Here is a 15,544-nt window from a genome sequence, read left to right as displayed (position 1 = left end):
GGGAGGAGGGAGGAGGAGTGGCCTTGTGTCTAGCAAGCCTTTCCTCAAGATGGCTTCTCCTGCATCAGTATTGTAGTTCCAGTTGGGCCCAATCTGGGGCCCAAACAACTCAACAGTAGGCTTGTTCTCAGCAGATGCGTCCCAAAGGCCACATTATCTGCCTCTTGGGCATCCATATGGATTCTTCTCTCTCTATAGCTGAGCAACAAGAAACCAGGATAAATTGGAATATTGCCAGGTCAGACCAAAGCCCATGATTAGAATGTGAAAACCATTCTGCAAACCCTTTGGAATCCTCAGAAAATCTGCCTAACTTTTCTTTGCACTGTTGGATGTTTGCAAATTAAAAAGGAAATTGCTTTCCTACTGTGCCCTCTGATCTTGCCACCTCCTGGAGGGATAGGATGGTGGTGGTTTACGTGTTGAGTTTCCTGAATGCAGGGCTTGATGATAAACAGACATAGATTGAGTATGAGGTGGGTTCGGGAGGTCATGTCAAACTCCTGGGGGCACTGATGGCATGGGCTGGTAAGGAGGCGGCCCACTGGAAGGAGCTGACGAGAGGAGGTGCTCGGTGACATCATTTCTGGAGAGGGACCAGCCCTGTAGCAGGGTTGGCAAAGGTCAGGTTTTTGGTACAAAGCCATGATAGCTTGAATGTAGGGCACTTTCTACTACTTTCCCTGTTTTTTGCACAAAAGGTCTAGTTGGAATATGGTATTACATTTAGCTGTTGTTTGGGAGCCAGGTCCCCTGGTCCCCAAGCTTGTACATTAGCCAAGTTGTATTGTAGAGAAATACAAGACAGTTTTGAGGATATGGGGGTCAAATTTATCTCAGTGCCCGAGGACACATCTGAGTAGAGTCAAGTGAAATGGAAAAGGCCTTCCCATAGGGGTCTGGAGCAAGAGGGGTAAGAGTTAGGTTGTGGGATCCTTACAGGGTGTCTTCTGGGTTGGTTCTTGACTTGTTCAGCTCCAGAGTGTCCCCTTGTAAAACCAAACTCCTTGGGATCCTTGTGTCAGACATCTCCGGCCTTACATACCACTGGTGTCACTTCCTTTGGACTTGTAGGATTCCCTTGCACCATCCATCTGAGGAAGAGGGGTCCAGGCTGGGGTGCCAATGCTGGCTGGATACCCTCAGCCAATTATAGAAACATCAACATCACGGTATGCCTGTCCTGGGAGGGGTGACAAAGGGCATTTGCTATCAACACCAAAAGGGGTATCAGCATTTCCCCCCAAGAAACTTCAGTGAAGCTGGTCTCTATTTTAAAGAAGTTGCCCTTGTAGGTTATAGGGAGTGAATGGGCAGCTGGGCACTGGGCCCCTGTCGGTAGGTGGATGGCAGCCCTTGAGTCACAGTGGATGTGCCGCAGCATCCTGTGGGTTGCTTCTGGGACATGTATCCTTGGGATGCAGTCCTACATATGCCACGGGCCTCAGTGAGAGCCCACCCACCTGGGGAGGGAGCAGATGGAGGCGGTGAGCTGACGGTAAGCTGGAACCGCCAGCCAGTGAGTCCCTGGCTGCGACTGGCATGGGGAGGGAAGCAGCTTTCCTGTACCATGTAGAAGTTGTGGGTTGGCCAGGGAAGCGGAGGGGCACCCGAACTGGGCTGTGGGAATTGTGAGCTGGCTGGGGAAGGTGGGAGGAGGAGGAAGAGGAGAAGGAGGAAGCGGAGGAGGAGGAGGAGGAGGAGGAGGAGGAGGAAGGAGGCCTCGGGCTGCCTATACCAGGTGGCCGGGAGGAGAGGGGCCTGCACTGGCTGCCCACAGCCCCTTGTCCCTATGTGCCACTCCTCCTCAGGAAGCACCACCTCCAGAGTCTCTGTCCCAGCCAGGGAGGGCAGTGGGGCATTGGAGTATTTTGATCAGAGTCAGGATATGAGGGAAGGCCAGGGGCCCCAAAGACTGAGAGCAATAGTATGGAAGTAGCCAGGGAAATCAGAAAGCAGTGACTGGACAAAGACTGCCATCTATTGGAGAACAAGGTAACCACGAAACAGACCTGCAAGGAACACAGAAGCTATCTTGTGCCCGGCAGAGCACAAGACCAGGTTATCCTAACCTTTCTCATTCTGTCACAGAAGTCTTCAAGCTGCAAATGCCCTAGTGGCTTCTGTCTGAACTGTGCCCATAGTGATGGGGAACACACGGACCCCAAAAAACGCAGAAGAGAAAATGTTTCCAAAAGAGGTCTTATGTCCTGGTTGGCTCGCCAAGAAATGTTGCTCCAGGATGGGTTGGGGACAGTTTTTCACATTTTTGGTATCCTGAATAAGGAACTGGACGGGACACATGGAAAAGGCGGGCATAGGTATATATTTACTGGAGGCGGAAAATAAGTATGACCTGCATAGTAAAAGCAGGCAGGTAGAGAGACTCACAACAGTTCCCAAGATATCGCCCCCTCATGCAAATAAGGCACTGAGACAGTTGTCCTGTTGAATACTCACTTGGTGTCATGCCACGTGTAAACTGTCTTATAGAAAAGCTCACTTGGCTTCCTGCTGTATGTAAATGAGGGATCAGGAGCAGTCTTTGGATTGGTTATGCCCACACGGAAGTGAAGAATTGAAAAGAGCACCCTGTGACTGATCTTGTGAAAAGCACCAGATCCAAATGAAGGATGCAAAAATGGCACTTTTTCTGATTAGTTCTGTACCGTGATGATGGTATCACCATCTTGGGAGTGTCTCTCTCCTTTGGAGTCTCTCATCCTGTTGCCCTTCTTCCTATCTTACTCCTGTCCTATCTCACAGCCCCGGCCTGAACTGAAGCTCCCTTTGATCAAAGGAAACTTAGATTATGCCTCACATTTTAGGCAAAGACCAAGTTGTTAAAAGACCCTAAAGGTAACTGTATGGCTTTTCTTTGGGAAAGAAAAGAAAAGAAAAGCACTCCCAGACGTGCAGTGGAGGACAAGCTGATGGCTCCTTAAAGAATATCTAACCTTTGACCCAGTAATGCCACTTCTATAAATTTCTTCTAAAAAATCAGCCCAGCTGTGATGGTGTGCACCTGTAATCTCAACAGGACGAACATTGCAAGTTTAAGTTCAGCCTGGGCCATTTAATGACTTAGGAAGACCCCATCTCAAACTAAAACAAGACTGAGGATGGAGCTCCGTGCAGAGGCCCCGGGTTCAATCTACAGTACCAAAAGCAAAAAACCCAAACACAACTGCAGAGCTGATCATATGAAAACCTAAATATATACTGTACATGAAAAAGATCATATTGCCAGAGGTTTAATAATGTGAAGGCAAAAGACTGCTCAGTGGAAAGTGAAGGATATAAAACTGTATAAGCACAGTGTGAGCCCAATTTTGTTCAGAAGAATTATACATGCACAGAAGAAGGTCTGAGAGGACACTTCGGAATGTTAGCAGGGCTGTTGAAATTAGGGTGATACTTATCTTCTTTATGTTTTCCTGAAATATAAATTTAGTTGAGCAAGTGCATATTAATTTTATAATTGGAAAGTCAACTCCTTTTTTAAAGTATTGCATACCATTGCCCTGTACTGAACTGCTCTGGCTCCCCCCTCCTCAGCGGCCAAGGATTACTGAGGCTCTATTGCAGGGTGTGGTAGAAAGAGCACTGGACTGGGAGTCAGAGAAAAGCCTCCAGCTTTTGCTCCTGCCACCTCCTCCATCGGCTGCCCAGCTCTGACGCCATTCCCTCGGTCCTCCTTCTGCTAGCGCACCTGTCACCCCCCATCTGTCCTGCCCGCCACCTGCCCGCCTCTTCCATCTCTGAGCCTCAGTTTCTCCTCCTCCTGTGACTTGGCTGGTTCTCTCACTGGGCCTGATTGCAATGCTGGGAGAAACCACACGAGGGCACCAGAGCCATACTGGTAACTTTCTGCGGCTTGTTCCAATCAAGGGTTCTTGGCAACCTGTCCCACACAGCCACGGCAGGCCTGAGGTGTTCCCTGCAGAAGGCAGCCAGTGAGAAGAAATTGACTCATAAACTCTGAAAACCCCTTAGCCCTGTCCTTCCCCATGCCACACTGGCCAGTGTGACTCGGAGCTGGCCACGCTCAGCACCCTGACGCATGAGGAGGTGAGCTTGTGTGTGGCTTCCAGTAAGTCTGTCCCTCTCTGGGCTGTTTTTGGCCTGCCCCGCAGGGTCTCTCAGAGGAAGGCACCTGGCCACCCACCACTTCCCGCACTCAAAGGCAGCATTTCCTGTGCACAGATTTGTGCTCCTGGTCTTACTAAAGACTTGGGAAGACGCTGCTGGTCTTTTCTAGGGGAGGCAAGTCCTGGAGAGGAGGTCAGGTCACAGCTCCTGACCACCATCTTTGTTTAGTGTTTGTCCAAGTGAACTTAACTATATATATATTCCCCCAGGTGTAAGAGTGTAGATGTGACCCACAGAACACTGGCCCTTGGGTTCTGGGTGAACCCTGAAGTTTCTGAGCTTTGCCCTCAATGAATGCAGGTGTTCCACACTTGTGCGTGCATGTGTGTGTGTGAAGGGTTGGCGCCTGAGAGACCTGGGAGTTGGAGGTGTGGGCTCTGGGTCACTAGGACGTGGGGATGGAGGGAGAGGCAGAGCCTGAGTTCTGGGGTCCTACTGGAGGTCAGGGCTGCAGCCTTGCATTGGCTGGAGGGAAGGAGGGGTGGCAGAGCCAGGCAGGTTCCTCCAGCAGGGGAGGCAGTTGTTGGACAACACTCCAGTATGTGCTCCTGGACATGACGTGCCCTGATGGACCTCTGGGCTGGTCCATGTGGGAGAGGGGTCTTGGGCTCCCGGCCCTCCTAGGCCCTCCTGCCACAGGGAGACCACGGCTGCAGTGCCATCTTCCAGATGTTGTGATGATGGGGGTCAAGGCAAACAATGAGAGATGGTGTGTCAGTTGTGCCCTTCCTCCTAAGGATTACCTCCCCTAGAAAAGGAGGTCAGTAGCATCTCCCCGAATCTTGTGGAAACCAAAGGTTACTTCTGGGCTGGAGGAGGTGATATGCCCCTCTCCTTGCCCTGCCTTGGCCATCTGCCTTCAGAGCACCCAGGAGACACAGGAATCTTGCTGTCTCCTACCAAGGCAGCCTGGGCCACACCAGGCCCCATTCATTCTGATGATCCCACCTGTTAGCACTGCCTGCAACATCAGTCTCTTCAGGGCCCCGGGTGAACTCATCCTCCAACTCCACTCTACCGCTACCAGATGTAGGCCCTCACAACCTCATCTGGCTCTTCTGTATCAAGTATCTTTTTGTGTTTGTTTTTCTACACTGGAAACTTCTTGAGGCCAGGGGCCAGGTCCATAGACCTCTGTAACCAGCAGACCTGGGGCCAGGAGACACTCAGTGAGTGGCTGCTGAATAAGTTCATTTGTTTCCACTTAACAAGGTCATGAGGGATCTGTCTTCCTGCTCAGGAGGAAGCAGAGAGGTTCTTTCTCTCCTGTAATGATCCACGTGGGAGGTGATGGCGGCAGCTCAGCATCAGCAAAAAGAAGGGCATCCTGCGAGGTTTCTGGGGTGTACGGCTGCAGCTCTTTTCTTTTGTGGTACTAGGGATTGAACCCAGGACCTTGCACATTGGAAGATTCTACCATGCAGACACAGGCACGGTGGTGCACTTCTGTAATCCCAGCACTTGGGAGGCTGACGTGTGAGGACTGCCACGAGTTTGAGACCAGCCTGGGCTAGTGAGTTCAAGGGCAGCCCAAACTACACAGCAAGACCCTCTCAAAAAACAAAAGGAAAACAAGAGTTCTACCTTGGAGCTATGTCCCTAGACCTATTTTTTTTTTTTTTAAATTTTGAGATAGGGTCTCCCCAAGTTGCCCAGGCTGGCCTTGAACTTGTGAACCCTCTGGCTCAGCCTACCGAGAGCTGGGATTACAGGCATATACCATCATATCCACCTCACAGTTGTATTTTAAAGAAATAAAGCATGCATGCTCACAGAGCCACACTTATGCAAGACACTCATATATTAAAAACTTCATGTTAAATATCCATCATTATACACTGTATCACACAGAATTGGAACTTTACAAGACACATTTTCAGCCCTAAGCAGCTGAAAGGAGGCAGTGATACAAACAGCCCTGAGGGAGATGGTCAGGCTGAGGGCCACCTGTGTCCTGAAGGTGGCTTCGAGATCTGGCCTTTGCCAGATCTGATTTGGAAAGTTTTCTGCCTGGCCGCTGATCCGGCCAGGGCCTTCTGGGTGGTCAACAGGCCAACTACGAAGGGCAGCCTGCCCCAACCGCAGAGTTTCTGTGTGTGCTGTCCCAGGGAGAACACACGGCAGACCCGGCCATCTGCCCCTGCTAGGCCTTGGTCAAGTGACACCAACCACTTCTGAGGGTCTCGGTGAGCCACTGGCCTGGGGTGTCTAAAACCTTGGTCCCGGGACCGCTGCAGAAGCAAAGCCCCCAAGGGCCTCTACCTGGTCACTTGAGGCCCCTTGTGGAAACACCTGCCCACACGCTAGCCACAGAGGGCCATTAACCCAGAACCCCCTGTGGTGAGCAGTCCGGAGAAGACTCTGAGTTGTTTTTGTTTTTTTTTCAAATCAGTTTCCTCCCAAGGACTGCTGCGTCTCTCCAGGATCCCCGGACTGAAGGGCCTCGGAATGACAGGCAGGTGGGCTCTGCCCCCAAAGCCTCTGTTCTTCCTGTGGACACCATCTTGCTGTGCTGGGCTGCCAGAAGGGGCCTTGGCTCCTCAGCACTCAAGGACAGAGCTGCTGAAGTGGTCAGGGCACTGCAGTCAATAATGGAGCCAGCAAAGAGGGGAAAGAAAGAAAAAGAAAGGGAGGAAGGAAGAAAGAGCCCTCAAGCACACTCCTGTGGTTCTGAGCAGCAAGGCCTGTTGCTGGCTGGAGGTTGTGTTTTGAGACCAAATGCTGAATGCAAGATATTGTGTGGCAGGGAGCTTTTTCTCCCCCTCAAAGACGTTCAGCTCTTTTTTTCCCCTCTCCATTAATTGGCAGACGATAAAAAAAAAAAAAAAATTAAAAAACCAAAACAAAAACCAAACCAGCGGCAGTAACCTGAATGTGAGTGTTTCTGAAAGGGAAAAGCTGTTTCAATTGTTAGATGTCCAAGAAAACATGAACACACGCCGACAGAGGAAACGCTCACAATCAGAGGAAGAAGAGGGAGAGGTTCATAAAATTAAAGAAAAAAATTCCTTTTAGCGGTTCCCGTCCTGTATGCTGACTCCTCTGCCGGCCTTGGTCTCAGGGAAGTAGAAGTCTAAAGGAAGCGGACAGAGGGTCCCAGGAATCCCCAAAGAAGCAAAGGCAAGGCTAGAGGGCGGAGGGCCCACTTCCTCTTTCCCCGCAGGAAGAGCCTTTTCTGAGAAGCTGGTTCTGGCCATGGCTCCTAGGGAGGGCAGCGTGGCCAGGACTCTCAGGAAGTGTCCTGGAGACCGAACCTGACCTTGCCAGTGGGAGGTCACACAGCCTGTGACCGGAGGAACCCCTCCCCCACCCCACCTCCACCTGCTTCCTAGGATCCTGACGCCCTGTCAGCAGCTCCAGACTCCTGTCCGCCACCCGTCTGGCCTGGCTCACTCCAGGCACTGTCCTCGCTCCCTGCCCTGTGAAGGAAGCAGGAGGATGACAGGTGAATATTACACGTTGGGTTGCCAAGGGAATAGCTTTGGCTACAAACTGCTGAAATTCCTCCCAAATGTAGCTTTTATTCCTGCTCTGCCCCAACCTGACAGGTGGCCCTCGTAAGATTTTTTTTCCTCCTCTGGGTCTGTGTCTTCACATGTGAGGAGTAAACAGCCTGAACCAGCTCTCATGCTCTGGACTGAACCACCTGAGACATAAGCAGTGCTGGCTGTCTGCACCTGAGTGCCGTTCAGGTCAGCTCCTCACTCCTTTCCCCTGTGCTGGGAGGATGGTCAGCAAACTTCCAATCTATTCAGACCAGCTGGGCGGGACGTGTACCTGAAGATGCCCCTGGAGCCCTGACTGGGCTGGCCCCTTGCAGCCCATTTGGTAGGAGGCAGCTACACCTTTCGTGTGGCTATGTGGCAGACAGCAGGGGATGGGGTAATCTACCATGTTAGCATCTTCCTGAGCAGAGACAGGGTGCAGGCAGCACAGATGACCACTGTCCCTGGCCTGAGGCCAGGATTCTGCCCTACCCAGAGAAATGCAGCAGTGACGCCTTGCACAACCAGAAAGAGCACTGGCTTTAGAACTTCGTGTGACCTTGGACAAGTTACTTTCTATCTGAGCCTCTCTTCTCCCCACATGTTAAAATACCTCACAACACTGACCAGATGATGGGGAGAATTCTTTTTCTTTGAGACAAATCTCACTGTGTAGTCCAGTCTTGACCTCAAGGTGACCCTCCTACCTCAGCCTCCTGGGTGCTGGGATTAAAAGTGTGTGCCACCACACCCAGCCTGGGGGAACCCTTTTTAGACTGCTGGATGCTATACATCTCAGGAGTAAAACAGACTTGCTGTCAAGTAGCCACTATTGGAAGAGAGAACCTTGATCTTGAGCAACTTTGAGGCTCTAGGCTATCCGGAACTCTCCATCCCACTCCTGTGCTCCTATGTGCCTCTGACTGCTTTGGCCCAATCCCCATAGCGGCCATTCATGGGCCCAGAGCCCAGGCAGACCTGAGCGGTGCCTCTGATGGCACCGCCCTGCAAGGCCTGTCACAGCAGCAAGCCAGAGACGCGCCTTGAGTGCCTTGCTTGGGAAATGAAACCAGAAGGCAAGCACCGCCCCACAGAGCCCGTGTGGAATAGGAAAAAGGGAAGAAGAATATATATTAAATGACTATTTTATTTACACACCCTATTCATAAATAATTGCATCCTTTTTTGACTGCACAATGATTCCTTGAAGATCTAATGATTACACGGAGAGACTAAATGTAGGTTGGAACTTACGCATGTGTGACCACATGCTCGCACAAGTCTGTGCTCATGCGCACACTCACAGAGACTCCACACCGGAGGGGCGGCTGGGCCCCTGGGCTCTCAGAGCCAGCCTCTGGCTCCCAGCACTGGTGGGTGGGTGGGAAACTTTGCAGTACACAGGTGTGAGTTCCTGACAGCTGGAGAACAAAGAGACGCAGCCCAGGGAGCTCCAGCCCCACCCAGAGCTGCTGCCTTTGTTCACCCTGTAAGGCATCTCTTTGGATTGCAAATACTTAATTCACAGAAACTCTAGGAGGGGTGGGGGTGGGGACTGGGGTGGTGTGGGGGCCTCCCTCAGCCTCCACCCAGGCCTTCTCTGGCCCCAGTCAGTGGCAACAGCACTCTAAGACATGCAGTGGTGTGCTAGTACCATACACACGACACAAACTGGACACAGCTGGCAACACGGTGGGGTTGTCGGTGCCCTGCCGGCTTCTCCAAGTCTTGGGCTCTGTCACAGAGCAGAGAGGGACTGGTCCGTTCACAGGGTCCGCACAGCCACAGGATACAGGAGGGACAAGTGCTCAGCTCCTTTGATGGGTAGCTTTCTGGTGGTGTAGTAGTGGATGACTTCCGGGACACTGTCGAATGGGGGGCTGTTCTGACCCAGAACATATTTCTCTTTGGTTTTGGCCAGTTTCATGTGCATAAAGCCCTGGTTGCTCCTGTGAACGAAACAGAGAGGTCAGCAGGATCTGATCATTGCTGGGGCTGAGGGAAAAAGTGAAGTTAGCAGAGGGGAAGAAACAATCTGTGATGGTGTCGTTCAGTTTTGCTCCCTGGCACTAGAAAAATGCTTGCCCCTTGAGACCTTTCCTCCCGACACTGGGTCCAAATACCTGCCAAGGTGCCAGGACTCCTGGGCTACCTGGAGAGAAGAGATCCCAGATGCAAAGCAGCTGTGAGCTGCAGCTTTCCAAGACAGGACTGGTCCAGGGCTTGCTGAAATGTTGCTGCACCCACTGCTACAGGAGTCTTCCTGCTGGACAGCTTCTAGGACTTAGGGACTTACTGGTACTGAAGCAGAGCCCGGACAAGCCTTGCCTGGCAGATACAAGGTATGTGTATTCATGTTCCCAGTGCCCTAAGTAGGCAGGGCAAAGGTCATTGCTTGGATGCTAGACGAGGAAACAGTGTGGCAGCGATGGCAGCAAGGTGCTTTCCCCTTCAATAGTGGGCACTATCACTTGCAAGGGGCCACTCTGCCTGGGGCTATATTTCCCAGCCTCCCTTAGCTCCAGTTAGCCATGTTACTAGCTATAGCCAGGGAACATGGGTAGAATGTATGCTCTCTCCCAGAATGCTCCAGCCCAGGCGGGCATTCCCCTCTGCCTCCTCCAAGGTCCAGCCTCTTCCTCTGCCAGGCTGTCTTTCAGGCTTCCTCAGGCACAGTGCCTTCCTGCCTGTGGCTGCTCTATGTCCAGGCCTGCCTCCAGAGGCACTCGCTTTCCTACACTGCAGTTACTTAGCCTCTCTCCCAGTTCCTCCTGAGAGCACCATGGATAAAAGGACGACATCTTTGTGACCACTGTCACTGGTTTCAGATCTGCCTGGGAGGGACCACCTGAGGTGTCTGGAGGGAACAGCAGTGGTGGGTCATTCAGAGGTAGGAGCAGAGCACCCCCCGTATATGCCAAGGCCCCTCCAGCTTGTCCTGCATCAGCATTTGGAGTGGGTGCAGCTCAGGATGGCCAAGGTCCAGCAGGGGACCTGCAGTGGTCCCAGGAGACCTCTCCCATGTCACGCTCCAGGCTCCGCCCACACAGGCTCATGCTCACCTCCATCATCCTGCCTTTGTGCTCAGCCAGGCCTTGCCTTTGATGGCTCTGTTGCTACATCTGCAAGTTTGCAAACCAAAGCCCAGCTTATCAATGGTCTTGTCATTTGGCTAGGAAGCTGGAGCTTCTGATCAACCTCCTGCTACCATCTCCAGGGCCCAACCCTGGACACAGGCAACTTGTGAACAGCTCTAAGACCTGGCTTCTAGGAGCCCACAGCCAAGCCAGCAAGGCTGGGAGCCAATGTGGACACAGAGGTGTGTGGCCTGTCTGAGCTGCAGCTCCTCTCCTGTGCTCCCCCCGGGGCCACCAGAGGGCTTAAACACATCACCTTCAGGTGGGACTAGGCCCCCAAGCACTGCTCTATAACACCATTTTCAGATGAGCAGAATAAATGCTTAATGAAGTGCAGGCTCTGAGCAACACATCTGCTTGTAATAATGTATTTAGAGATGTCACCCTTGGCTTAAAGGAAATCGTTTGGAGAGCAATTACATTTCAAGAGAGAATAATTCCTGCGAAGAACTAAAATTTAAATCAAGATTTTTTTAAGCCTGGCAGTGTTCTAATTACAGAGCCTGTGGCAAGTTCCGCTCCTCACTGAAGGGTCACTTCACCAGAGAATCGCCAGCCTGAGTCTGAGGAGCAGGATGTTCGCTTGTTCAGGCCCTCAGGAAGGCAACGGTGAATGCGCTCCCTGGAAGCGCCAACAACCTGCCTGCCCAGTAGGACACAGCGGGGGCAAATCAGTGCCAGCTGGAAAACCACTGGGAGCCCTTCAACAACACGTTGAGTCGCCCAGAGCTGGTGGCAGGCAGGAGGCTCTGTGCTCTCGGGCCCCGCTCAGGTGGGACTGGAGGACGGGAGTGTGGTGTCAGCTCAGGGACCTGGGGCAGAAAAGAGGGTGGGGCTGTGATGGGTCATTTCCCCCCCTGTGTGCTGAGTGGGGTGTCATTTTGGGGAGCCAAACCATGGCGCTTTGTGATCCTCTCAGGTCTATGGCCGGGGAGTGAAGTACAGGACTCCTAAACGGAGGGTCCCAGTAGTTGGTGAGAGCCCAGACTATCACAGCTCCGCCCAACTGCATTTATGAGCCTATTTCATTTTCAAGAAGGTTAAGGAGTTGGGCAGAGTGGCACATGCCTGGAGCCTGAGGCAGGAGGATTGCCACAAGTTCAAGGCCAGTCTGGGCTATATAGCGAGTTCAAGGCCAGTCTGAACTATGGAACAGACTTTGCCTCAAAGAACCAAAGAGGTTAAGGAAAGTAGCTCACATGGTTAAACAGTCTGAAAGAGCAGTTTCAGTCAGGTGTGACAGCACATGCCAGTAATCACAGATATTTGGGCGGCTGAGGCAGGAGGTTCTCAAAATAAAACAAAAAAACAAAAACAAAAAAAAGGGCTGGGGAATGTAGCTCAGTGCTAGAGCCCTTGTCTAGAATGCAGAAAGCCCTGAGTTTAATTCTCAGTACTGAAAAAATAGAAACAAAAAAGATAAAACCAGGACATGTTCACACTAGATTGTTTTTATATCACCAGTGACACTGATGGTGGCAACAGCTCTGACAGCCACAGGTAGAAGCTGACGCTCCTCCATTCCCAGGCCAGGAACGTACAGTTAAAGCCACACACAGTCATCTGTGCCTCCATGGCTGACCACAGGCAAGGCAGCTGTCAGGCTGAGCGCCCCCGCCCCAGCCTTCCGTGTGCCTCCACAGCCCGCTCTCTCTCATGCCCAGCCAGCGTACAGAGGCCGGCGACAGAGCATCAGCCCACGGCCTGACCAGGCCAGGTGGAGGTAAAAGGCCCATGTGCCGACCCTCCCTCAAACACTGTCCTCTTGGCCCCCTGAGGGCACCTCCAGGCCTCGTTCCCTGGGTTTCTGTTGTAAGCCTAATCTGCTGCCCAGTCCCTGGGAGTCTCCAGCAGGAAGGTGTCGGGGACCAGCTGACTCCTCTCCACTGGTGCCTGGCCCAGTCCCGCTCGCAGTAGGGCATCAGCCTGGACTGTTACACAGAGGGCTCAGCGACTCCTGGGGACTTCCTGCTAACTAGGCCCTGTGTAAAGAGTATGGAGGCACAGACAGGGAAGTTGACAAGCCTGGTGACAGCAATCAGAAGCAGTGGTGCAAGATCCCTTCCCTGGAGGCCTTTCCTGGAGCCCGTGCTCCCCACCTCAGACCTCAGCACTAGCTAGACCCAGTGGACTGGGCCCGACCTAACGCTCAGAGCTCTCTGGCAGGATGGCAGTCAGAGGCGAGAGAGCCTGAGCAAAGGGGTCCTTCATGCTGAGCCTGTGTCCATAATGCCCACCTCACAGAGCGGATGGCATGTCAGACAGGGGAGTGAAAGAATACGTGTCACTCACACACACACACACACCCATGCAAGTGCATGACTGTCCCAGGGATCAGCAAGGCCATGGCCTGACAATGAATCCCCTAGCTGCAAAGGCAGGTGGTGGGCACTCCCCAAAGTCTCCCCGGTCCTGAGAAGCTCTGCCAGTCCTACACCAACGCAAACATCAGATGACCCCTTGTCCACACACACAAGAGAGGTGTTGTAATACTATGTCTTGATTGGTCACAAGATCCCCACAAACGAGACGCCTAACAACAGTTGAAGATTTAGAAGTTGCTGCCAGCTGGGAGCGGTGGTGCACGCCTGTAATCCAAGCACTGGGGAGGCTGAGGCAGAAGGACTGCCACAAGTTTGAGGTTAGGGTGGCCTACACAGTGAGTTCAAGGCCAGGCTGAATTACTCAAAATAGCAAGTCTATCTCAAAAAAAAAAAAAGTTGCTGCCAATGATGGTTTTAATGATGTTCAACACTGCACAAAGATGTCAACATAACGCAGGAAAACCTTGAATTTCTGTAGTGAACGGAGAGGTGAGGAGAAAAGGGGTATGCTGTGCTGCTATTAACAGGATTTTAGAGCTAGAAGCAGCCTGGGGATCATGTCTCATTCCCTGAATCCTGCAGGGAAATGAGGCCAGGGAGACATGTGACCCTGGCCCACAGTACACAGCAGGGGGGCTGCAGATACAGCCAGAACCCAAGCCCTTGCATCCATGGCCAGGTGGGCTGGGCTCCTATTCAAACAGCAGGGGCACTGTGGTTCTCCTTGGGAAGTACTGGGTCCCTGGGGAGCTCTGACATGCTCCTGCTTTGATCCCACCACCTGCCCAGCTCCTGCATCAGCCTTGTCTCCTTTGATAGGACATCTTGCCAGAGCAAACTCACAATTAGGGGTGTCTTTGGCGAGTGACCTGTCTAATGAGTCTCGGAAGGCCACGGAGGTGGGGATGCTGGGGCTGTCACAGTGCTCATCATCATCATAAAAAGCACCTCCTTGTCACTGGGATTAGCAAGCATGCCTGGCGCGTCAGCCTAATAACAGGCCCCACCTCGCCTCCTAATCATGAGCTTTAATAAAACATCACTCAGCCCACAGCTGCCGGCCGAGCAGGGTGCGAGGCCTCACCTCTCGCTTTTAGACCTAATTGCTTGATGCATATTTCATGAAAAATCCTGGGTAATAGTTATGTTAAATCGTTTCTTTTCACGATGAAATGACTTAAAAACACTTGCATATAATATTTATGTGGGAGAAGGAAAGAAATCGCCCTTTGGGACTATCATGTAGGCCTGGTAGAGCAACCCCACACACAAAGGACTTCTGGTTAAGCGTGGCCTGAGAAGTGGCTGAGAGCTGCTTTTTCTTTTTTTGACCCAGATGCCTCAACAACATTGTCCCTGAGCTTAGAACCATCCACAGCTCCTCACTGCCAGTACAGAATTAAGGACACCCGCACTTCTCCAAACCTCACAGGGCACCAGGCACTGGGCAGAGCTGTCTGTGACATTATTTAAGCTGTGTGGCAACTCTGCTAAGCTGGTATGACCATCATGGTTTACAAATGGGGAAACTGAGGCTCAGGTAGGTCATGTGCCTGGTCTCATGGGACAGGGTGGGGCCAGCATTTGAACCTATGCCTGCTGGACAAGCCTGCATTCTCTTCTTAGCCTCAGGCCTGTAGCTGCCATTGCAGTCTCTTCCTCTGCTTGGCTACCCAACCTGGCAGACTCAGGTTTCCAGGTGGGCCTGTGGACACTTTGCGCCCCCAAAAGTGGCTTCCCTGTGGCCCTGTGGCTCTTGAGGTCCCAAGGTCAGGAACCATCTCTGTTCACTGAGCTGTTTTTCAGCAGGCTGAGCCTCCCTCCATCAGTTACCTAGCTGAGGTCTCTGCCAGAGCCAGAGAAATAAGGGTCCAGCTCACCCCAGCCCCTTGCGTCCACCTGCCTACTGGAAGCTCCTGAGGATGAGCTGGACACTGCTCTACCCTGTCCCCCTGTGTGGCCCAGCCAAGGGAGGAGCTGGCTACTCCAAGGCCAGACCCAGTGGTCCCTTCTGGCAGCGCTGGTGCCCAGTTGAGCCTTCACAGACTAGCAGAGTGAGCTCAGTGGGTAGCAGAGTTGTGGGGAGCCCCAAAGGGGCACTCGTGAGAGGCGGGCACAAAGGCACATGCCCCCCAAACCAGGAAAAGTCATGCCCAAAAAGGCCATGGGGAAGAATGGGCCATATGCATCTTTCCTGAGGATTAAAAAGAAAGTTCGCCTTCCAGGCTTAAAGACATCAGACTTGAATGTGAAACCAATTCCCTCTAAAGGAGGTTCTCCTAAAGGGTGAAGGAGTGAGCCCCTGCCTAAGCCCTCTACTCTAGGGCCCTAAGTGGCCACATTTTTTCTTCTGTTGGACCATTTTAAACATTTGAATCTTACATTGTAGAAAGATTCCTGGGGCCAGATGAAGAGAGAGAGAGAGAGAGAGAGAGAGAGAGAGAGA

The 15,544-nt window shown here is 52.3% G+C and overlaps 1 protein-coding gene across 1 annotated transcript in view; it reads right to left on the bottom strand.

Moving 5' to 3' along the window:
* Nucleotides 1-8,766: 8,766 nt before the first annotated feature.
* Shb (Src homology 2 domain containing adaptor protein B) overlaps nt 8,767-15,544 on the bottom strand; it is a gene marked incomplete at its 5' end in the record, with an annotated part of 132,595 nt that continues 125,817 nt past the window's right edge. Inside the window, 1 exon segment of the mRNA XM_005382857.2 lies at nt 8,767-9,586. Within this exon segment, the coding sequence (XP_005382914.2) occupies nt 9,403-9,586 (184 nt within the window). The 3' untranslated portion in view covers nt 8,767-9,402.

Source organism: Chinchilla lanigera, unplaced genomic scaffold (genome assembly GCF_000276665.1).
Source record: "Chinchilla lanigera isolate Chin_1 unplaced genomic scaffold, ChiLan1.0 scaffold00018, whole genome shotgun sequence".
In the NCBI taxonomy this organism is placed as follows: domain Eukaryota; kingdom Metazoa; phylum Chordata; class Mammalia; order Rodentia; family Chinchillidae; genus Chinchilla; species Chinchilla lanigera.
Note: the sequence above shows the minus strand (reverse complement) of the source record. Positions and strands in the feature narration are given on the sequence as shown.